The sequence below is a fragment of the Petaurus breviceps genome, unplaced genomic scaffold (assembly GCF_028583685.1).
Source record: "Petaurus breviceps papuanus isolate PSGF00001 unplaced genomic scaffold, PetGlider_PUasm1.0 81, whole genome shotgun sequence".
Lineage (NCBI taxonomy): Eukaryota > Metazoa > Chordata > Mammalia > Diprotodontia > Petauridae > Petaurus > Petaurus breviceps.
In genome coordinates this window covers 8,301,216-8,325,912 of record NW_027186546.1, presented here as the reverse complement: position 1 = coordinate 8,325,912, position 24,697 = coordinate 8,301,216, and the positions used below count along the sequence as shown (strand labels likewise).

Below are 24,697 nucleotides of genomic sequence, written 5' to 3'. Positions count from 1 at the left end.
GCTACAGTTAAGTATGGAGATAAACACACACATATATGTGTGTATGTACTCATTATTTATAATCACTAATTATAAGCCATTAATATTTCTCCAGTTATTTACATCTGTTTTCAGTTGTGTTCCTCTAGTTCCTACATGTGTCTTGGCAGGTAGATATAGATATATATACACAGATACCTATAAACATACATGCATATACACATATACATACCTTGATTATTCCTATCATCTCTTTCTCTAGAGGTGGATAGCATTTTCCTTCGTAAGTCTTTCCATGTTTTTCTTTTTTTTTTTTTTTATTAAAGCAATTGGGGTTAAGTAACTTGCTCAAGGTTACACGGCCAGGTGTTTCTGGGTGGGTGCTAAGTGTCTGAGCCCGGGATTCAATCTCCAGGTCTTCTCAACACTGGAGCCGGTGCTCTTACTCACTGTGCTACCTGGCCGCCCCCTTTCCATGTTTTTCTAAATCAACTTGCTCATTATTTCCTACACCACAGCAATATTCCAGCCTAGTCACATTTTATGTGAGAGATTGTCTATGGAAAGCATAGTGTCTTAAAAAATGTTCCTTTGAATTCATTGGGCGCCTCCTTGCTGGTAAAGCAAACTCCCTATGGATTGACTGGGAGTGGGGAAGGGAACCTGATCTCAGTTTGATTCCTTGTGTTGAATTTCTTTGATCATAACTTACAAAGTGGAGCCTTTAGAGTTTTAACATATTGAATAATAGAAGAGCTGGGAATAATGGTTTAGGAGGTAGCAGACATTTCAAAGGAGGGTGGGGGAGCCAAGTTTTTCTGGAAGGTAGGTAGCAATTGGTCTTGGCCAAGGGGAAGGATTTTTTTTTTTTTTTTTACAAAACTCAATAAACTAATGAAGCAATTTGTAGAATGTCCTAAGGTTGGAAGAGGAGAAGGAAGTTATTCTTCTTTCCTCTCCCTTACTGCCACTCTTACATTTATTAAGTGATTTTGCTAAATTTCTTCCAAGAGTGTGGTGCAGTGGAGAAAAGTGTTTTGGAGTCACAGGACCTGAGTTCTAATCTATTTTCTAACAGTATTCAGTTGACCTTTTACATGTACAATGAAGTGGTTGAATCAGATGATATCTGATGTCCCTTTCAGCTTCTGATTGATGATCCTGGGAAATGGCCAACAACTCCACATCCTTGAATTTCATTAGCTCCCATGGATTTAACTATCATCTCTGTGCTGATGATTCTCATATTTACTTATCCAGCTGTATTCTCCCTCCTGACTTCAGTCTCTCATCTCCACCTGCCTGTTAGATGTCTCTAACTGTATATCCTGTAGGCATCTTAAACTTAGCACGTCTAAAATTGAGTTTGTTCTTTTTCAACTTTTTGAACTTCTCTAATACTGTTCAGGGCTATACTGTGAGGCTCTCAGCTACCGAGGTGTCATTTTTCATTCCTGGAATGCCCTGCCTCCTTATCTCTGACTCCTGGCTTCCTTAGCTAAAATCCCACTGTTTGTAGGAGGCCTTTCTCAGGCCCTCCTGGTGCTGATGCCATCCCTTCTGAGATCACTACTCTTTGTATCTTGCATGTGCCTGGTTATTTTCATGTTTGTCTTCCTCCATTAGAACGTGAGTTCCTTGAGGGCAGGGACCATGTTTTTATCTTTCTTTGTATCCCTAGCAGTTAGCATAGTGCCAGACATATAGTAGGCAATTAATAAATGCTTGTTGTCTGACAGTCTCTGATGCATTGAATGGAAAAGTAGAAATAGCACTAAAGAACACCCAATGAGAAGAACATCCAGTCCAGACATATATACACAGATGTTACAATTTTAAGGACATTAGTGAATTGATTTAGAGAGAATATTATTATTGGATATTATTACCAAAAAAGTGATCAAGAAAATACCAATAGCTAGAACATAACCATGTTTCTTCTTTTCTATCTTTATAAAATTGTTATGAGAATAATGTTATGAGAATAACCTCCACCCTCATCAGATAAAAGTGTGAAGAGAACAGGCAGGCTTTCAGAAGCTATATCCTACAGCAGACATTATCTTTACAATCAAACTGACTGAAAGAGCTAGAAAATACAAGAGTTCATTTGTTTCTTGACTGCAGCAACAAAAAAAGTTGATTTGGTACAGCAGAATGCTGCCTTAAAGGCTTTTATTCAACAAACTGTCTCCTCAGCACATGTCAAAATCTCTTTTTAATAAAAAGAAAAATTATTTTTAACATTGATTTAAAATTTTTTTTGAATTTTGAATTTTCTCTTTTCCACCCCTCCCCAACTCATTGTGAAGTCAAGAAATGTGATATCAGTTTTACATGTGAAATCATGCAAAGCATATTTCCATATTAGTCCTGTTGCAAAAAAAGCAAGAAAAATAAAGAGTGAAACAAATATGCTTTGATAATGCATTGAAACTCCATCAGATCTTTCTGGAGATGGATAGTGTTTTTCATCATGAGTCCTTCAGAATTGTCTTGGATCATTGATTGCTGAGAATAACTAAGTCATTCACAGATGATCATCATACGATATTACTATTGCTATGTACAATGTTATCCTCGTTCTGTTCACATCATTTTGCATCAGTTCATGTAAGTCTTCCCAGGTTTTTTCTTAAACTATCCTACTTACTTTCTTATAGCACTATAGTATTCCATTACAATCATATATAATAACCCTTTTAACCATTTCCCAATTGATGCACATCTCAATTTCCAATTCTTTAATAACACACAAAAAAAGCTGTTATAAATGTTTTTGTACATAAGGGTCCTTTTCTTTTTTCTTTGATGTTTTTGGGATTCAGACAAAGAGGTATTGCTTGGTCAAAGGATATGCACAGTTGTATAGCCCTTTTTGGCATAGTTCCAAATTGTTCTCCAGAATACTTGGATTAATTTACAACTCTACAACAGTGAATTAGTATCCCATTTTTTTCCATATCTCCTCCAACATTTGTGATTTCTATTGTCATAGTAGCCAACCTGATAGCTGTGAGGTGGTACATGAGTTTTAATTTGCCTTTCTCTTATCAATAGTGATTTAGAACATTTTTTCATATGACTATTGATACCTTTTGATTTCTTCTTCTGAAAGCTGCCTGTTCATATTTTTTGACCATTTGTCAATTGGGAAAATGATTTGTATTCCTATAAATTTGACTCAGTTCTCTATATATTTGAGAAATGTATAGAGAAATGAATAGAACACTGGCCCTGGAGTCAGGAGGACCTGAGTTCAAATGCAGCCTCAGACATTTGACACTTATCTAACTGTGTGACCTTGGGCAAGTCACTTAACCTCAATTGCCTTGCCTTCCCCCATCCAAAAAAAAAGGGAAAAAAATTGCTGTAATTCCCCCTCTCTGTGTTCCCTGCCCCCTTCCTCTGTTATCCTTCTGATCTTGACTGCATTGGCTTTGTTTATTCAAAAGCTTTTAAATTTAATGTTATTAAAATTATCCATTTTCTATCCTGTGATTCTTTATCTCTTTTTTGGTTACAAATTCTTCCTTTATCCAGAGATCTAACTGGTAAAATTTTCCATGCTTCCCTATTTTGCTTTATGGTATAACCCTTTATGTCTAAATCAAATATGGATTCTGACCTTATCTTGGTATATGATGTACAGTGTTGGTATCTATCTAGTTTCTGCCAAACCACTTAACAGTTTTCCCAAGTGAGTTCTTGTCCAAAAGACTTGGATCTTTGGGTTTATTAAACACTATTTATTACTGTACAGTCTGTACCTAATCTGCTTCACTGATCCACCACTCTATTTCTTATCCAGCACCAGATTGTTTTGATAATTCACTGCTTTATAATATAGTTTGAGATCTGGTACTGCTGGGCCACCTTCCTTCATAATTTTTTCATTGAATCTCTTGATATTCTTGACCTTTTGTTTTTTCAGATGAATCTTGTTACTATTTTTTTCTAGCTCTATGAAATAATAAATTTTGGTAGTTTTATTGGTGTGATTGAAAAAGTAATTTTACTGAATAAAATAAATTTAGGTAGAATTGCCATTTTTATTACATTGGCTTGGCCTATGCATAAGCAATTAATTTTTCACCAGTTGTCTGTCTTTATTTGTGTGAAAAGTGTTTTGTAATTGTGTTCGTATAGTTTCTGCATTTGGCTGTCAAGGAGACTTCAAAGTATTTTATATTGCCTGCAGTGATTTTAAATGGATTTTCTCTTTCTATCTCTTGCTGCTGGACTTAATTAGTATATTTAATATGTAGAAATCCTGATGATTTATGTGGATTTATTTTATATCCTGCAACTTTGCTAAAGTTGTTAATTGTTTCAACTAGTTTTTTAGTTGATTCTCTATGGTTTTCTAGGATTTTTAATAGGAATTGAGTGTTGAATGTTGTAGAAAGCTTTTCCTGCATCTGTTGAGATAATCACAAGATTTTTATCAGTTTTGTTATTGATATGGTCAGTTATGCTGATAATTTTTCTAATATTGAACCAGCCCCTCTTTCCTATGGCATAAATCCCACCTGATCCTAATGTATGGTCTTTGTGATTTATTGCTAAAAATCTCCTTACTATTATTTTATTCAAAATTTTTGCATCAGTCAGATTTCATTAGGGAATTGGTCTGTAGTTTTTTTTTCTCTGTTTTTGCTTTTTCTTAGTTTAGGCATCAGTGACAATTTGTGTTGTAAAAAGAATTTAGAAGTACTCCTTTTTTGCTTATTTCCCCAAATACTTTGTATAGTATTGGAATGGATTGTTCTTTATATGTTTGGTAGCATTCACTTGTGATTCCATCTGATCCTGGAGAATTTTCCTTAGAGAGCTCATTGATGGCTTGTTCAATTTCTTTTTCTAAGGTAGGGTTGTTTAAGTATTCTATTTCCTCTTAATCTGGAAATTTTTATTTTTGTATATTTTCATCCATTTCACTGGGACTGTCAAATTTATTGGCATATAATTGGGCAAAATAGCTCATAATTTTTCTTTAATTTCACTTTCATTGGTGGTACATTCATCCTTTTTTCTCTTGATTCTGATAGTTTAACTTTTAAAAATTAAAAAAAAATCAAACTCATGGTTTACCTATTTTATTGATTTTGTTTTTTTCATAAAACCAAATTCTAGTTTTATTTATTAGTTTAATGTTTTTTTTTAACTTCAGTTATATTAACTTCTCCTTTGATTTTCAAGATTTCACTGGGGATTTCATTTTCTGTTTTTTTCCCCCTTTTTAAAAATTGTACCCCAGTTCATTGATCTGCTTTTCCTTTTATTGATGCACACATTTAGAGATATAAATTTTCTCCTAAGTACTATTTTGGCTGTATCCCATAAATTTTAGTATTTTGTCCCGTTGTCATTCTCTTTTTTAATGAAATTATTATTTCTATGATTTCTTCTTTGACTCACTCATTCTTTAGGATTATTCAGTTTTCATACAATTTTTAATCTGTTTCCATAGCCCTTTATTCAATGTAATTTTTATTGCATTACGGTATGAAAAGGATGCATTCTGCTTTTATGCATTTGTTTGTGAGGTTTTTATGCCCTAATTCCTGGTCAGTTTTTGTGAAGATACCGTGTATAGCTGAGAAAAGAAAAAAGTTTGTTTTCTATTTCTATTCAGTTTTCTCCAGAGATCTGTCATATCTAACTTTTCTAAAATTCTATTCATATCTTTAGTTGTTTTCTTATATACTTTGCGGTTAGATTTATCTAGTTTTGCGAGGGAAAATTTTAGGTCCCCCCACTAGTAGAGTTTTACTGTCTGTTTCCTTCTGTAACTCATTTAATATTTCCTTTAAGAATTTGGACACCATGCCCTTTGGTTCATATATGTTTGGTATTTGTTTCATTCTCTATGGTACTTTTTTTTTTTAAACAAAATGTAGTTTCCCTGCTTATCTCTTTTAATTGGGTCTATTTTTGCTTTTGTTTTGTCTGAGATCATAATTGCTATCACTTCTCCTTCTCTTTCTCCCTCCTCAGCTGAAACATAATACATTCTGCTCCAGCCCTTTATTTTTACTCTGTATCTCTCTTTTTTTTTTCCTCTTTAAAATATTGTAGAATTCTGATTTCTAATCCACTCTGCTGTCTGCTTCTGTTTTGTGGGTGAGTTCATCCCATTTACATTTACAGTTATGATTACTAACTGTATTTCTCTCCATCCTTTTTTCTCCATTTATCCTTTTCTTTCTCTCATTTTTTTGCCCTGTCCCTTCTCAAGTCTGTTTTGCTTCTGATCACTGCCTCCCTTAATTTGCTTTTCCTTCTACCGCCTTCCCCTTTCCCCACCTCCACCCCCATTTTCTTATCTCCTTCTCCTTTTATTTCCCTGTTGGGAAAGATAGAATTCTATACCCAACTTAGTGTGTATGTTATTCCCTCTGAGCCAATTCTGGTGAGAGTAAAGTTCAAGTGTTGCCCACTACCTTGCCCATTTTCCCTGCCACTATAAAATCTTTTCTTTGCACATCTTTTTTATGTGAGATAATTTCCCCTATTCTTCATATGTCAAAATCTTAGAATATTCTTTTAGAGATGTAACTAGGAATATTTTAGAAATGGTTATGGAATAAGGCGAAGGCCGAGTAGGTGTATGCTTAATAAAGGAATACAAATAGAAGAAGGGCTTCCTATAGATGATAATGTTTTCTCTGCATAAATCTGTTTGTTGATGACATTGTGACAGTTGCACCAATGCCCCTGTAGTTGTTTAAATTTTACTTTTAATTTTTTTACCCTGCCTATATTTTTAAATTATTTCCTTCCCTCTCCCCTTCTCAGGGAGCCATCCCTTGCATCAGAGATTTAAAAAGAGGGGAAAAAGGCAGCTCAGCAAAATTAGCACACCATCTGTGTTCACCCTTATGAGCATTCCTCATCTGTAAAGATGAGAGGGATGTACATTTTCTCAACTCTCCTCTAGGGCCATGCTTAATCATGATAATATTCTGAGAAACAGTGCAACCCGTATATAGTATTAGCTAGAGAACCTTACCATTCTATATTCCCATTCAGGTAATGTTTTGTGACTCTGATGAACAACTTTGAGGAGCTTATGACCTATTGCTTTATGCTGTATTTGTTATTGACACACAGTAGGTCACCACAATTAATCTCTGGTTTTATCTGTCATGTGACTGTAATTTTTTTTTCTCCATTGGTTTTGAAGATACCATTTCTTAAGTGAGGCTTTATACTTGTCTTAGGCTTGACTGAGTGAAATGCTTTTTCAAAATTAGAAGTTGACAAACCAGGACTTTACATTATGCCTGCCTCTCAGCTGTGCCACCAATAAAGATGTAGTTTATTATAGAAACAAGTTTGTGACATTCTACCCTGTTCCTTCATGTATATTCATCAAGGATTACTATTCCCCTAAAGATTTTATATGGATGAGAATTTACAGAGATGGGTAAATGGCTCATAGGTTTAAGGATGGAAGGAACATTAAAGGCCATCTTGTCCTTTCATTTTATAGATGATAAAAAAAAAAACCAAGCCTAGAGAGGTTAAGTGACTTTCTGAAAGTCACGCAGTTATTATGACCTCAGTCAGAGTTCGAATCCAGGTTAATTTTTTTCAGTCCCTTTAAAATTATATCACCTCTAGCACAAGTTATTTCCATGTGGGCCAGAAGTTTTCCTGATTTCCCCTATAACACTATTGTCACTTTCTCATACAGTATGTTAAGAATATTGCAGACTTGGAGTCCAAATGTGGTTGTTCTAACTTCATTACCTATTAGTTAAGTTCACCATAGAAGTGCCAGAAGATTTCTTCCATATGGTCTTTTTTCTGATCATGCTTCCAGTTTTATCCACAAAGATCTTGGGATGCTCTGTCTTGGCTGAGTTTCGCACCAGACTCTCACCAAGGTTATCTTCTAATCTAATGTTTTGTCTTTTCTTTTTTTCCTGTAGCCACATATAACTTGTATTTTTTCCTTATCTTCAATACTTTGCAATTGTGTTTGTCTTCTGAATGGGTATTCTCATGATTGGCACCTACGGTAGCATGATTAAGTTCTTGTTGTCTCTGATAGTTTCTGACTTATTCTGGACTTCTCCTCGTGGGGACTTTTTGGGATCAGTTAAACTTTCCACAGAAATGGTGGCAATTTGAGTCAATGTTTTTACTGGTATCTGGTTTTTTTTTTTTGTTAAGTTGTGTAAACAGTTACAGAATTTCTCCATCTTTATCCTTCAGATCTGATATTTATTTGGTCTGTTCAGTTGATCCATTCTGATTGCACAGACAAATAATTCTGAAATGACTTCTAGGTTGCTTGGTCACCATTTATTTCCTATCAGTTAATTTACAAGGGGCAATGTGACTTCGTGTCTAGAGAGCCTGCCTTGGAGTCAGGAAGACCTGCATTCCAGTTCTAGTTGTGACAAATGGTAGTAGCTGTGTGACCTCAGGCATATCACTTTTAACTTCTTGGTACCACAGAGCAAGTACTGGATCTGTTATACTTAGAATGAGTCCCTTTTGCAGTTCCACCTTCTAGTGAAGTCACAGGTCTGGTCCGATAGGAAAAATACCCAACAAAAAATAATTTTTAAAATAAGTTTAATTAAGTTGCTAAGTAAGCTGTAATTTTCTGTGGTATTTGTATTACTACCCATGAGTTCTGTTGGAAATTGATGATTTGCTACACTTAAATTAATGCCTCAGACAAGCAAAACAAAACAGAAAATATCCCAGATTAACCTTTCTATTCTCTCTGATTAAAATCAATTGTATAAATATTATAACCATTAAGGAATAATAAAAACTTCAGCTCTTTTAAAAAAAAAGTGTCATGTTGGCCACTTATATTTAGCTGATTTATTATTAGTTGAATTTATGGAAATTTTCCTGTTCTTGGCATTCTATTTTTTCCAATGAAAATTTTTTACTTAAGTTTTTTCTTTTTTTTTTCAGTGCTGGTAAATAATTTTATTTTTCATTCAGTGGAGAGTTGGAAAAAAAGTATCCCAGGCAACTCTGATGATGACTATTTTTTTTTTGGAGGGGGCAAGGCAAAGCAGTTGGGGTTAAGTGACTTGCCCAAGGTCACAAAGCTAGACAAAGTGTCTCCTGTTAGAGGTAAATTTGAACTCGGGTCTTTCTGACTTTAGGGCTGGTGCTCTATTCATTGTGCCACCAAAGCTATCCCTCTGATGTGTATTTTTGAGAGAACTTTAAAAAAGCATAGCTATAAAATTCCTTTATTCAGTAAGACTTCATATGAATCACCTTGTCTGTATCAGGTTGAATGTATTTTTTCCTAAGCTTTTCTCCTCTTGTCATTGATATATGAATAACTTACAAGAGATCCTAGAATTTATGACTGATAAACAAGTATGTTTCAAACCCTTAATTATTCACTCTTGATTATCCATGCTAAAACCAGAATGCATAATGCAAAATGGTTGATAATCCCTCAGTGTTGTGTTTTTAATACTTACTTGATTCCTCCCTGTTTCTCACCCTGCCTCCCCCACCCCATTCCTCTGCAGATTTACTTTTCCAATTTTGTTTTGTTTAGGTTAATATTAAAATTGGTTTATATTCCCTGAGGATATTGAAAGTGATGGCAGGAGGGTAAAAGCTCCCAGTGTAGAAAGGATCTTGGAAGGAGACAACCTTCAACCTCCTTCTTTTTTTACATGTGGAGAAACTGAGGCTCAGAGATGTTAAATGGCTTCCCCACCATCCCACAGGCAGTAACTAGCAGAATTAGGAAGTACAAACTCAGGTCCTTTGACTCTTTCCACTGTACCCCCCCCCCCCCCACCTGGGGGTTGGGGGTGATGAAGGGAAGGCAGATTTTTACTAGCAGTGAAAAATATTGAAGATTATGAAATTTTTGAGCAAATAATGATAGAAATAAGGCTGTATACTGCACATTTCATTAGGACATGCAGCCAGGGAATTTTAAAAGCAAATATTTATTGAATACTCAGTCATAAGGGATTTTATTTTTAATTCTTTTATTAATTTTGTTTTTATTTCTCTAACAAAAGAAATTTAAAAATTAACAAGTAAACCACTTAAAAATGCAAACTTAGCCAAGGTCACTTTTAATCAAAGCCTTCACCTTTCCCTAAGATACAGGATGACCTTCTCAACCTGATCTTCTTGGCTAAAAAAAAGCATCTTTCCAATTCAGTCCTATTCCCTTAGTCCTACAGTTAAACTCTAAAGGTTCAGCAGCAGAGCCATTTAAGGACTGGTGGTCAGAGGTGAACTTTTTTACCTTCCTTGTCCTTATCATCAACTGTAGACCTGGGAACACGTTCTATAGGCCGAGTGAGCCATGGAAAACAAAATTGCCAGAGGAATCAAAAAGGGAAAAATGTGCCATTGATTTTCCCCTGACCCAGCTATAATGGGACAGGTTCTTTGGGCAGGAAGAGGCCTTCTGGGGCCACCAGACAAGCCTGAACCTGCCTGACCTTCTTGGAGAAGAATTGGACTCCTTCCAGCAAGAGCTTCTTTGGACCAGTTGAGGCTGCACAGAGAAGAGACTCTGAAAAAGGGTCGTATGGGGTCCTGGACTGAAGTAGAGGAAGGAAACAAGGAGTAGTGATGGAAGGAATTAGTGAAGGATGCAGCAATGGGGGTCCACAGAGACTGGGATGGGGTTGAAATTGCCCCACCTGACAAGGAACAAACAAAAGGAAGTTTATTTAGCTATAGAGTGGAAAGTGTATTCAGCAGAGAGCAGCTGGATGGCACAGTAGATAGAAGGTTGGACTCGGAATGAGGAGGACCTGATTTCATATCCTACCTCAAACACCAGCTGAGTGTTCCTAGGAAAGTCGCTTGACCTCTCTGTTCCTCGATTGTCTCATCTGTAAGGCAGAGGGTAGGATTTGGTGAACTTCTAAGGACTCTTCTAGCTCTAATTGATAATCCTGTGATGTAATATTGCATTGACTCAGCTGTGCCTCTATGAATACACAGTCAAGATGTGTTTGTCAAGACTGAGGAAGGCCCAGTGGCCCATTTAAATTTGGAGGAAAGTTTCCATTACCTTTTTTTTTTTAATGGGGGTTAAATGACTTGCCCAGGGTCACATAACTAAGTCTCTGAGTTTGAATTTGAACTCAGGCTCTCTTGACTCCAAGGCTGGTGCTCTATCCACTGTACCACTTAGCTACCACCCCCAATACCTTTTTTTTAAGAAAAAAAAAAAAACTAACCTAGTCTATGGGGTGGGGCGGGGGGGAGGAGGAGATGACGTAGCTATTGCTCCTACAACGTAGGGAAATCCCTTAGGAAGTTGTCAAGGGGTTATCTGTTTGGAGGGTTTAACATATATTCTTTTGTAGTCCCTCCCAGGAATAATTAGTTTCAGGACTATCTCTTTGGGAGAATAGGACAGGGCATATTGTGCTATGTGTGGACCTCTATCTCTTAAAAATTTTTGTTTTGATGAGCATAGTATAATAAACATTTATAGAGTAAATGAATGTAGGAGGCGGCTAGGTTACGCAGTCAGTAGAACACCAGCCCTGGAGTCAGGAGGACCTGAGTTCAAATTTGGCCTCAGATGCTTAACACTTACTAGCCATGTGACCTTGGGTAAGTCACTGAACCCCAATTGCTCTGCCTTGATGAGCATAGTATAATAAATATTTATAGAGTAAATGAATGTAGGTGAGAGACACCCTTGAAGGACAAAAGACAAGGGGAGGAGAAGTTGCAAATTAAGTTGGATGGAAAGGCTGGATGATGTCACTAATTCTCCTACATTGGTGGACTTGATAAATATTTCCTGAATACAAGCGAATAGTAAAGGAAGATTGTTCAGTGTTTAAGGAAACTGCATTTGAAATCAGACATACTTGGGCTCAAGTCCCAGCCTTATTTGTTGGGTGACAAAGCCTCAGTTTCCTTGAAGGTGAAATAGAGATCATTATATGTGCACTGCCTGCTTCACAGGGTGACTGTTGAGAAAGTTCCTGGGAAGCTGTGAGGCATCACATCAATAGAATTTTCGCGATTTACTATGTAGTTCTGTCTTCCTGCTTCCCACATTCTCATAGCAGCATCTCTTAAAGTATTCCCTGTTCCTCTCCTATCCCCCATCCGTATTACTAAGAGTTGTTTTCCTGGAGAAGACATTAGTAGGTCATGCCACTCATATAGAAAGCAAGCTGGGAAAATTCCCATGATACCAGGCAGCTTAGTAGAATTTTTAGGGGGGGTGGTGAACCACTGGTCTCCTTTGTACCCTAAACACAGCTTCCCTTTTCCCTGTGAGGCATAGATCATGGTGTAGTTCACCTGTGTGGTTCTAGTTAATGGCTCGGTTGCTCATAAAGGTTCAGGACTGCCTCTTTTTTGATCGTATCTCCAGCAGTGCCTAGCACACACACACAGTGCTTGTTCCTCAGGAGGTAACACTCATTATAATGTCTCTTGATTGGTCACAGTCTCAGTGAGTGACTTGTATCCAATGACCTCAGTGCTTTTTCTACATCCCCTGTTATCCCAAGGATATTACTGATGACATATAGTATATTCTAGAGCAGACAGCACCATTGATCCTTAAATGTAAGGAAAGTAGGAAATACTAGAATAGGAAAACTCAAGGAAAATGAATTTAAGGAAAATAGCAAACAACAGAAAAATATAGGGAATTAGAGTTTTGGTATTAGTGGCAGGCTCTTTTGTCCCTGGGCACTTGATGTTAATGCAGGGTTGCAGCATTTTTAAATTTAGGAAGATTTAAGGAAAATAAATTCAAGGAAAATAGGAAATAATAGAAAAACATAGGAAGTTAGAATCTTGGTGTTAGTGGCAGGCTGTGTTTTATCTGGGCACTTTGATGTTAATGGAAGGTTCTAGTATTTTTTGGGTAACTCAGGGCAGAGTTGATGAAACCTCTGCACCGTTTTGGAACGGGGAAGCCTCCAAACCTTTGATTGTGCTGGTCCATCCACCCGTTATTAGCCCAATCATGGAAACTTTATTCCTACTCTATATTTTGGCTATGGGAAGGCTATGTTCTGGCCAACATACTCTTCTTTGCAATGGTAGAGTGTGTTGGGGCAGAGGTGATTCCTGTCAATCATGATCATTCTCTGTGATCCTAGGGTGTCCCTGCAAGACCTCTCATATACCTCAACCTGTCTCACTTCATGGCTAGTGAAGGAGATCCAGTCATATGTCCTATAGGTTGATTGAGAGATACAGAGAACAGAAGGTTGAAGGAACACTTGATTTTTAGCCGGCAGAAGAACAGACTTGGTCTTTAGTTATGTGAAGGCTCTTCTTTTGACATGCTCTGGTTGGCCGAGGAGGATGGACTTAGGGGCAGAGGGTAGAATTTGCAGATTTAATCATGATGTTAGGAAGGGAATTCGAGCTATTCAAAAGTGTACTGCTTCAGGGAAAGACAGATTTCTTCCTTGCTTGAGGTCTTCAGATGGAAGCCGAATGACCTTTTATTGGGTATACTGTAGAGAGGATTCATTGAAGGCACAGGCTGTGACATCTGAGGCCCCTTCCAACTCTGGGGATGCCCAAGGAGGGCCCCTGACCCAGGCTGTCCTCTCCTGCCTGGCCTAAAGATGCCAGCATGCTGACCAGTCTGAAGTTTTTAAAATAGGTCTTCCCCAATAGGATGCTGTCTTAGAACTTTAAATGTATGCATATATGTTACGTTAAAAGGCTTTAGCTGATGTTTTACTTTAGTTAATGTTTTAATTTGAAACTTGCTCTCTAAAGGGACTTTTTTGTGAAAGGTATGATTAACAAAACATCCACATATATATGTAAATGGTAAGGGAATACAATGGGGAGAAAGCAATTTTGCCCTATCGGCATATGAGTGATTTCAAGAATTTAAATTCCCAGAATAAATATTTTCTGTTCCCAGTGTATATGTGTATATGAATGTCCTCTGCTAAACCCTCTGTTAAACCCATCTGTCCATTAGGCAGTTTCCTTTTAATTGATGATATTTAGGAACTAATTGTTAAGGAATGTTGTGGTTGAAGGCCTTTTTAGTCATGTCTGAGTCTTCATGACCACATTTGGGTTTTCTTGGCAAAAATACTGGAGTGGTTTGCCATTTCCTTTTCCAGCTCACTTTATAGATGAGGAAACTGAGGCAAACAGGGTTTAGTGACTTGCCCAGGGTAAAGAATGGAGCTCATCAAATGATTCATTAGTAATAATAGACTCAGCTTTCTTTTTAAACCATCTCTGGGATTGTGAAGAAAGTGAGCTTATACTTTTGGGGCAGATGGTTACTGTGATATTACCAGTTGTTGATTGTTGGTGTTAGACTGTATGCTTTGTGAAAGACAAGAGTTAATTGCTCGGTAGTGCAGGGGAAAAAGCCTATAGCTTGGAACCAGGAAGACTCAACCTTCATGAGTTCAAATGTAGTCAGAGACATTTGCTAGCTGTGTGAACCTGGGCAAGTCACTTAACCCTGTTTGCCTCAGTTTCTTCATCTGTAATTCTTCATTTGTAAAATGAGTTCGAGAAATAAATGGTAAACTTCTCCAGCATCTTTGCCCAGAAAACCCCCCAAAATGGGGTCATAAAGAGTCAGATATGACCCAAATGATTGAACAAAGAGAATACAACATAATGCTATATACACTACATGCAATTTCTTATGATAAGCTAATGTTTAGTGATGGCTTACATAAGCCCTTAGGAAATTTTGTTTTTCTGGTCCTTCTTCTCTTCCATGTATTTGGCTCCCATTTTATTGATTTTTGCAGTTTCATATCTTTTGCAGCAATGGGAAGCTCAGGGAGTATTGTAATGAAACAACATTGATATTACAATGAAAGTGTCAGCTCCTGTCCAAATTAGTCTCTGTCTCTGACTTTGTCTCCTCCTTTCTCTCTGTTTAAAGAAACATTAAGTATCCAGTTCTTTTCCAGGAACTTCCTAATCATTCACTGGTGAGCCTTTGTTCTAGTCAGTTAAAGAAAAATCAGTGTGATATGGGGAAAATGCCTTCAGCGGATAAACACTTGGGTTTAAATAAAACAGACCCTTTCTTAGCAGCGTTGTCAGGAGTGAATCACCTGCCTTCCCAGAGCTGCCTCATCTTTAAAACAAGAGATACTGATACCTGTAGCATTTACTGCTTCACAGGCTCATTGAGAAGATCAGATGATGAAAAGTATTTATAGGGCTTTTGCAAACCATAAAATGCTGCATAACTGTCAGCTGTTAAAGGAGGAAAAAGCCAGTGTTATTGGGTGACTTGCCTAGCTTTACAGAACTGGTGTAGAAACTCTGGCCTTCTGTGAAATCAGCTAGGGTGATTCTTTTAAATTTTGCCTGAGTTAATAATAATAATTATTATAATAACGTATCTTCTCCCCTCTCCTGACTCTTTCAGTTCCTCTCCCCCACTCCCCCCATCCCGGCCCTCTTTTACTGTCAGGTTAGGTTCCCAGAGGGGAGAGTATTACTTACTGTTCTCTTCTAGGTTCTAGCCATAACCCTGAGGGTTTAGAGGCTTCTAATAATATTGCTCAGGAGTCACCATTGGGTATGCCCCCCAGTACTGATCAGCCATTTGACAGCTTTTGTAAGGTGTTTGTGGATATTTACTGAGATGGCATAGCAAGGATTGTAGTTATGAAATAGTCCAGTAAGCTGAGAAGCACACGCTCCCTTGAGAGTCCCAGGCCGACCTTGAAGTACAAACTTGGGTAGAGAAAATGTGGGACTGAGGAGTGCCTCTCAGCTCCTGGCTTTGGAAGGCCTTTTCTCCCTTGGAGGAGTTCACACTGGTTGTAGCTGATGAACTCTCTGGCTCAGCCAGGCTGTCTTCTTGGAGGACCTGGGGTTGTGACAGATGGGCCAGGCCACTGCTGGGCTGAGCAGAGCAGAGTTGGTCGGTGAATATGCTGGGTCCCTTAATGGACTTGGTTGTTCCTGCTGCTTTTAACTCTAGTTATCAGTGGGACTTCTGATAGCTCTTTTCACCTCACAGATCACCTAGGTGCTTGTGTCTTAGGATGCTCATTCACAGGGAAGAGTAAGCACAAAAGAATCAAGAGGCACCATCGACCAGGTAGAGGGGGAGGGAGGAGGGTAGTGAGATAGTAAATGTTTATTGAACTCAATGTGCTAAGTGCTAGGGGTATCAAGACAGGCAAAAGATGGTCTCTGCTGTCACAGTCTAATCAGAGAGACGTGATTCAGACAACAATAAAAGGGTCGAGGGAGGGGTTTATGGGTCCTTTTGTACTTGGGCTCAGTTCTGGCCCAGTACCATGTGAGTTCTGACCCTTCAGTCAGCCAGAAAATGCCTCATCACCAGACAGCACCTGCCCTTTGTAATAGCAAGTGTTCTAGCACACGCAGGATGGCCTGCTAGCACTGGTTCTCTGATCTGCTTTGCTGAAGGAAAGACAACTTTTAAAGGGGTCAGCAATCTTACTTTAATTGCAGATAAATAGGAAATACAAGCAGAGAAATTAGCACAGAATTTCTTTTTTTTTTTTAAAGCAATCGGGGTTAAGTAGCTTGCTCAAGGTTACACGGCCAGTTATTTCTGGGTGTGGTGCTAAGTGTCTGAGCCTGGATTTGATCCCCAGGTCATCCCGACACTGGAGCTGGTGCTCTTACTCGCTGTGCTACCTGGCTGCCCCTAGCACAGAATTTCAACAGACAGGGCTCCTACTCTCTGAACAAAGTAATACAACCATCTGCATACACCACCGGGCCGGGAAAGCACAAACCTCTTGAGTACTCACAGTCCTGTCCAGGGAATCAAAAGATCCTTCTCATGAGCAAGCCCCCAAAGTAAAATACCAACCTCCCAGTATATATAGGTTTCGACTAATAGACTCAGAGCCAGAAGGCATCACAACCCTATGGACTCGGTGCCTAATTAGCTTAGTACCTAGAGGTGTGAAAGCCTTCCTACAAGTGTGCCTCCCTTTAAGCAAGCTCCTCCTTAGGCAAGTTCCTCCCCCAGTGGGCTCTGTGTGACTCAGGATGTATTACAACTGTGAAAGCACTAAGACATCTGTGACTGAAATACCTGTGTACCTTTAGATCTGGGAACACAGCTCCTGTTCCAGGGGAAAAGGGGACACCTGCGGTCACATAGGCCTATTAATGGATAGGGAAGATCTTCCTATTCAATTAACCTTACACTCCCTTCAGTCACATGTAATACTAAAACTAATCAGAGAATATTTCTCATGCTCTTAGTACCAACCATGTAGGGCAGCCCTAAGCTCTCATTGGTCAGCCCAATAATAGCTAACATTTCTGTATTGCTTTAGGGTTTGCAAAGTTCTTAACATGCATTATCTCATTTAGTCCTGACAACAACCCTTTGAGGTAGATGATTCCATTATTCACATTTTATAAAGTGACTTGTCTGGGGTCATGCTTCTCATAATAAGAAGCCTGGGCAAGACTGAAACTCTGATCTTGCTGAGTCCAAGCCCAGCCCTCTCTCTACTACACTGACTATAGTGTAAGCACTACCTCTCGGTAAAATGGCAGCAGTCTGTCCTAAGAGCTGGATGAAATTAGGAGTCTGGCCATGTTCTGCTCTGGTTTAATGAAGTGACCCCAGGATTCCTGATGCCTATGGAGCTTTCATTAGTCAGAGTACTTTAAATTTTAATAGTCATAATAAAAATGCAGTAGGACAAGATTTCCTCTTCTGGAGAAATAGGGACTAGCTTGACTTGACTTGATAAATATGTCCTCATATGTGACTCTATTGTCCTGAGTGCTGCTTTTTTTTTTTTTTAAAGGAAGCTCTTTCTACAGGATGAAATAGGGAGCAGAAGATAGTTTTCCTTGAATAGAGAGCAGTGTGTCTATGGTTTCCAACATGCAAGAGACTTCACATTTGTCATTGGAGAAATGTAACAGTCCAGCCAATGGTAACAATGAATATGATTCAGGTGAGTTGATTTATCCAGGTTCATTTTACTATTGGAGTTAACAAAATCATTGTGGGTTTTTTTTTTTTTCCAGAATGGGAGGAAGGTAATTCCAGTTTTATATAACTGAATTGAGCAATCATTTTCAAACCCATGTGTTGCATATTTTGAATGTTTTTAAAAGTACGCCTTTAGAGTTTTGCAAGCTGACATTTAAAATTACCTTCACTCCCAAATCTGAGAACATCTAACATGAAAAGTTTGAAATTTATAAGAAATCTAAAAGTTGCGAAATTTGTAATGAATCCTCTTTTCCTTGTTTTTCCTCCCCTCTGCTTGCCGCCCTCCCTCTCCCCTGCCCCCGTCTACCGTATAATCTAAGAAGAAAAGTCTTCAATTGAATCCTAACATTTTTCATATTAAGGATAAATGGTATGGAACTGAGGGAATAGTTTCAGGAATGCTAAAGTCTAGAATGAACTGAGGTTCCAGGAAAAAGCTAGGGATAACAGAAAGGACCTATCTTTAAAGGGTATATTCAGAGCAAATAGAATTTTGGGAGAGCTGGGTCCACCGTTGAGTGGGTTGGTATAATGATAGACACCAGAGAAAAAGCAGACAATTACATAATTTCTGTTTTGGTTCTGTCTTTACTATCTAGGGGAAGATTATTTAGATGGGAAATTTAAGCCCAGACTAGGTGATAAGATAGTAATGGAACACCTGACTCTGAGTAAAAGTTGGTTGGTTTAGACAAATTATCTATCAGAATACTGAATGAACTTGTAGATGACCCCACTGAATTGGTGCCAGTCTTCTCTGTGTAATTGTGCAGAACGAAGGAGGGGCCAGAAGGCTGTAAACAGGCATATATTATCCTGATTTTTAAAAAGGTGGGTTGTATGTGGCAGAGTGAAGTCAGAGGACCTTGACTTAAATCCTGGCTTTGTCACCTCCCTGGACTCAGTTTCCTCTTTTGTACAATGAAGCAGTTGTACTGCCACTAATTGAACTACTGATCCTCAAGGTCGTTTCCAGTTCCACTATGAAAATTATAGATGGTATAGACTGACATTAATCCCCAGAAAAATTTTGGAACAGGTCGTTAAAAATGGATGGCTCATAGACATTTATGGAGTACTAAGCTCCAGCCTGAGTTTGTTCACCAGCAACATGCTAACTTCATTCCTTTTTTGATGAGGTCTTTAGACCGCTGGATTAGGGAAATGCTCTGAGAAGGTTGTATGTGGATTTCAGCAGGACATTTGGACAAGATTCTTTCATGAAATCCTCATGGACAAGATGAAGAGACTTGTGTGAAGGGTATTTAGCCCAGGAAATGAGGTTTCTAAATGAGTGTTGATTAAATGGATCAATGTCAACTTACAGGGCAGTCTAATGATATGTCTGAGGGCTCTGTCTTGGACAGATCCTGCTGAACACATTTGTCAGTGACATAGATAAAGACATAGAATTATCAAATTTTCACAGAACACAAAGATGAGATGGGTAGCTAAAGTGTTAGATGAGACAGTCAGGATTCAGAAGGACTGTGGCTGGATAAAATAAAGACCTGAAATACCCGCTGGAGTAGGGCCATTCTGACGCTGGCCAGTAATTTGTCCATCATATTGTTATGTTAAATTTTCAGTATGACAATTTACACCTTGGGAATCTGCAAAGGGGCTTGTAGTATTGTTTTGTTGATTGTCTAGATACTTAAGAAAATGATGGATAAAATGTTAATAATGCTGATGAAACTTATTGTAGGTACATTTTCTTTTTTTTTGTGGAAGAGCTGATTGTTAAACATTTACCAGCATACCCCTCCTGTAAAGCTGTAGAAGTAAGAAAGCCCAAGTGGAGACAAATTCCTCTCCCGGTGGAAATGTCTAGAATTCCTTTTTGACCTAATCTTTAGGAATGACACAACCATGCCATATATCTCATTAGTGCCTTTTAACATCTCTTAGTTCCTTGGTACAGGGCTACAACTTAGAGGAGGCCTTTCTTGAATTCCTCTCCCATTAATCTTCCCACTCCTGTGCAGTGAATAGAGGGCTGGGTCCAGAGTCAGAAAAAACTGTGTTCTAAGCCAGCCTCAGACACTTGCTAGTTAGTTGTGTGACTCTGGACAAGTCACTTAACCACTGTTTGACTCAGTTCCCTCATCTGAAATGTAATACTAGTATCTGCCAGTTAGTCATTGTGGGGCGGCTAGGTGGCACAGTACATATCGTGCCAGGCCTGGAGGTAGGAAGACCTGTCTTTGTGAGTTCAAATCTGGCCTCAGACACTTGCTAGCTGTGTGATCCTAGGCGAGTCATTTAACTGTTTGCCTCAGTTTCCTCATCTGCAAAATTAACTGGAGAAGGAAATAGCAAACTTGTATCTTTTCTGAGAAAACCCCAAATGGGGTCACAAAGAGTTGGACAGGACTTAAAAAATAGCTGATCAATTGTTGTAAGGATCAAATGATCAAATGAGCTAAGAATTATAAAGTGTTTCTCATAGCTCCTGATACTAGTAAACATTCATTAAATTTTATTATTGTCATAATTAGCATTGTTATCCTGCAGTGATTGAGAGGTCCTTAAGGCAGGTAGTTTTCATTTTGGCTTCTCTTTCCAATGCCATGCACACAGCAGGCACTAAATAAGAGTTTGCCAGACTGACCTGAGTGTCTTGTTCTTTCTGGCATACTTTTAAGTCCCCCCCCCCCCCCCCCAGTGCTTGCTGAGCTGAGCTGGTGGTTTTCACCTCTGAAAGCTTCTGTCTTTGACCATATCTTGCTTAGCATATCACCCCCCAGCCATCTGCCTTCTGTTGCGGCTGGGCCCCTTTCCACGACAAGCTTTCTAAAGCCTTTAGAAGCCAACGAAGCACCGGCTTTTAACTTCTGTGAAACCTTAACTGTTTCCTTCTGCTAAAGTGCTTTCTTCTATTCATTAATGACCCTATCATGTTAGAAATATTATACCTGTTGCACTTGAGGCTGGCCTCCTGTTCAAGGAAAGTCTGTTGTGACTTAGTTTATGGATCCAGGTACACCATGGTTCTGTAGGCATTTTTTTTCCTCCTCTGATTATTCTTGTTGGATTGCTGAAAGCATGAATATGATATGATATGATATAGATTTTAAGGTTTGTAAAGTGCTTTAAAGTTCTTATTTGATCCTCAAGAAAACCCTGGGAGGTAAGGGCTATCATTGTTCCCATTTTATAGAGAAGGAAGCTGAGGCCGAATGGTTAAGTGACTTGTCCAGGGGGATCACATGAAAAAGTTAAGAGTCAAACTCAGGTCTTCCTGAGTCCCGAGTTAAGGGCTGGGTCCCTTGTTGCCCCCATGTCCTCCCAGTTCATGCTGTATTTAATTTCCTAAGGCTGTAGATCCTTGATTCTTTCTAATGAGTTTTCCCTGTTATTTTGCTTTTATAACTGCATCAGGGAAGCCCTTAGTGGTTCTCCCACAAAAAAAAAAAAAAGGCTTTTGTGAAAGTAGAAATGGCGTTAGAATATTGGACTGGGAGTAGGAACAAAACCACTCCCTTTGTAGACAGGCAGAATGAGATACCACCATGGACATGCAAAGTAATGGGTGATTCTTAATGTGTTTTCAATCTTTGATGATAGATACCAAATACACTAATACAAAAAGCATTAAAGGTCGACGTGTGTTAATAAAAATGAAACCCCATGGGGGAGGGAGGGCAGAGATGGGGAGAAAATTTGGAACTCAAAATCTTGTGGATGTGAATGTTGAAAACTAAAAATAAATAAAAAGATGAAAAAAATGAACTCCCTTCAATTCATAAGCCAGCTTCAGAAAGCTTGCTCAGTATTAACCGGGAATCTGTGATATGGTGGATACTGTACAGATATATGCTATATACAGAGCCTGTCTGGTGGGCAAACCCATTCTGTGCCTCCAGGTTCAGCAATTTAAGCAAACATCTAGCCAGGTTTAAATGACCCCCAACCTCTGCTACTTTTTCTTTGTAACTCCGGAGTCCAAACAACTGTGTTGCAACATGGGGCATAACTAGCATCACATGATTTATTTCCTTCAATCCCAAAGAGAACGTAGTCCTTTTCAGACAAAAGCTTGGGATGAAGGAAGAGAAAAGCTAATCTGCCCTGTTCCTAGCATGTTTCTCCCATGTGTGTATCTCTCTGCCTGTTGCTGGTCAGGAAAATGGCTGTGATTTCTGACAGTAGTGGTTTTTCTGAAGCAGAACTTCAGGTTAAAACAATAGACTCGGAGTCTCATTAACAATCTCTTTCCCTCTCCCGTCCTGGTCTCTTTTCCTTAAGAAAGCTCAAATAATAGTGAAGATCAATAACTGACACCCAACTCCTGTAAATGAAATAGGCACAACATAAAATTACTCCTCGTCCTGTGAACACAGGCGACGTGCCCGGAATGAGCATGGATAGATGAGCTAGCCTGGGAACTGAAGACCTCTCCAGCAGACAAAATTGACAGCATTATCACAAGAAGCACAAAGAAGGAAATAAACTAAAATACAATTTCTGGGAATTCTCAGCTCCTTCAATTTCTATGTGATAAAAGCAAGCAAAACAATATTCTGACACAGTGATAAATGGATTCCTTGACATTATTTTTACAGACACAATAAATGTAATTTCCTGATGAAGTCTGTAGATAAAATGTTGATATAAATTCAGACTGGGGGAGTGTCAGGATGAATAGGGGGCCTGTCTTTTTTTTTTTTCCTTTTAGTGATGGGAATATATCAACCATTGTATTCCTTGGATTTTTCTGTTTGGGAAGGAAGAAATCAAGACTTATGGGAAAATTTACATCTTTTAACTGAACCCCTTACTCATTTTGGGACTCAATTTAATGTGGTACTGAACTGCTTCATGCCTGTTTTGTGGAATGATTCAAGTAGGACTCAACAGTATTCTTTCTTCCCCAGTCTGCCCTAATTTAATTTCATAACTTACAAAAGTAGCCTTTATTAGGATTTTCCCAGGAATCCGAGCCAGCTTCTTAAAACTATGACAGGTGCCTCAAAGGCCGTTGCATATAATTGTACCCATTTGGAGAGCCCTGCCCAACATGTTCATCAGAAAGAAGTCACAGTTCTTTCCTCAAAGCCTTGGATTTATCCGATGTATAGATATGTTCAAAGGTTATCTCCTCCCATGAGCTGGCTAAATCTTTTTTGTGCTGTACTAAAACGTTACCAGCGAACACTCAGTAAGTTTTCAAAAAGAGGTGGAAAAAAAAATAAAAGCAGTGACATCATACGGAAACTCTCCAGGTGAGAAGCCGTTTGCCTTACCTGATTTCAGTTGCTTTTTTTTTATTCCCAGGCTCATCTTAGCATTTCATTTGATGCCACTCTGAAAGCTTTCTAAAGATCAGGACCCCATCACCATTTCTTTTTCAGTATTTACTGTTCCTTCTTTTTAAGGTTGCACAGATTGAGTTCTCATTGACAGCCTGAGGGCTGAAGTATAATTAAATAAAATAATATTATTTAATATGAAATAGCATAGACATATGAACGTGTCTTTTCTTTTTCACTGCTTTCCCCCACACCCTCATTAGTTCCTACTTCTTCACTCAGGAATATATGGTTGTTTTAAAATTAAACTTTTTGAGAGGCAGTGTGGTGTAGAAGATAGGCACAGGTCCAAGAGACTTGCTTTCAAATCCCACTTAATAGCAATATGACCCTGGCCAAGTCATTGAACCTGTGTGCCTCATATTTCTCTTGTTGTATAATGGAGAGAGGTTTGGACTCTTCTAAAGTCCTTTCTGGCCTTAGATCTATTGATCCTGTGATCCTAAAAATATCTTTATTTGACAATTAAATCCATCCAAACCTTTTTTCCCCATTGTGAAAATATGTGTATCCCAAGTTCTTTTGGGAAGGAAGAGTGACTTTATTTTTTATATTAATAATCAACAGTCAGGTTGGGCAAATAATTCTGTCTTGCAAATAAAGACACTTCATAGTGATTACTACTAAGGTCTGTTTTTCTTTAGAAGTGAGGAGCTATGGGCTTTTCTTAATGTAACTTCTGATGAATTTTCATTACATTAATAGGGACATTTTGTTGAGTAGTTCCTTAGCCCAGTGCATGTAGTAGACTAAATGCTTATTATTTTAACTAGGGAAGGGGACTGTCAGAATCTCCTTGATACAGTGTTTGAGTTTAAGAAGTTTGTAGATCAGCTACAAAAACTTGTTCTGAGTTTATATGGTCCTATGTTGCAAATATTTTGTGCTCTTTATTTGGAATTTCTTGATGAAGTAACTTTATGGAATCTTCTGATCTCGTCAGGAAGTAGTATATTGAGCACAACTTTTAAAATTTGCTTGTAGTCTTTGCTTGGTTATTATAACACATGGTCAACAGATTAAGGCCTAATGTTAGAACAATAGAATGGTAGATCAATGGAACAGACTGGACATACGATTTACAGCAGCAAATAAATGTAATAACTTTGTATTTGACAAGTGTAAAGGCTTGAGATATTGAAATAAAAATTCATTATTTGAAAAAAATTATTGGGAAAACTGGAAAGCAGTATGGTAGAAACTGGGCATAGACCAGCATAGACCAATCTTGCACCATTTATCAAGATAAGGCGAAAATGGATATATTGACTTAGGTATAAAGGGAACTATTTTACAAGGAAATTAGAAAAACATGGAACATTATATCAGATTTAGGAGAGCAATTTATGAAGAAACAAGATAGAGAGCAAAGTTAGGTGTAAAATGAATAATTTCAATTATGTTAAGTTAGAAAGTTTTTGTATAAATAAAACGT

General features: G+C 38.2%; 1 protein-coding gene across 3 annotated transcripts in view; it reads left to right on the top strand.

The window, feature by feature from the left end:
- Nucleotides 1–24,697, top strand: part of LOC138176135 (scm-like with four MBT domains protein 2) — a 311,257-nt gene that overhangs the window by 35,003 nt on the left and 251,557 nt on the right. For all 3 annotated transcript variants that reach the window (XM_069106903.1, XM_069106904.1, XM_069106905.1), the window contains exon 2: nt 17,754–17,906. In XM_069106903.1, the coding sequence (XP_068963004.1) occupies nt 17,822–17,906 (85 nt within the window). In that variant the 5' untranslated portion in view covers nt 17,754–17,821. The remainder of the gene's footprint in view (nt 1–17,753; nt 17,907–24,697) is intronic.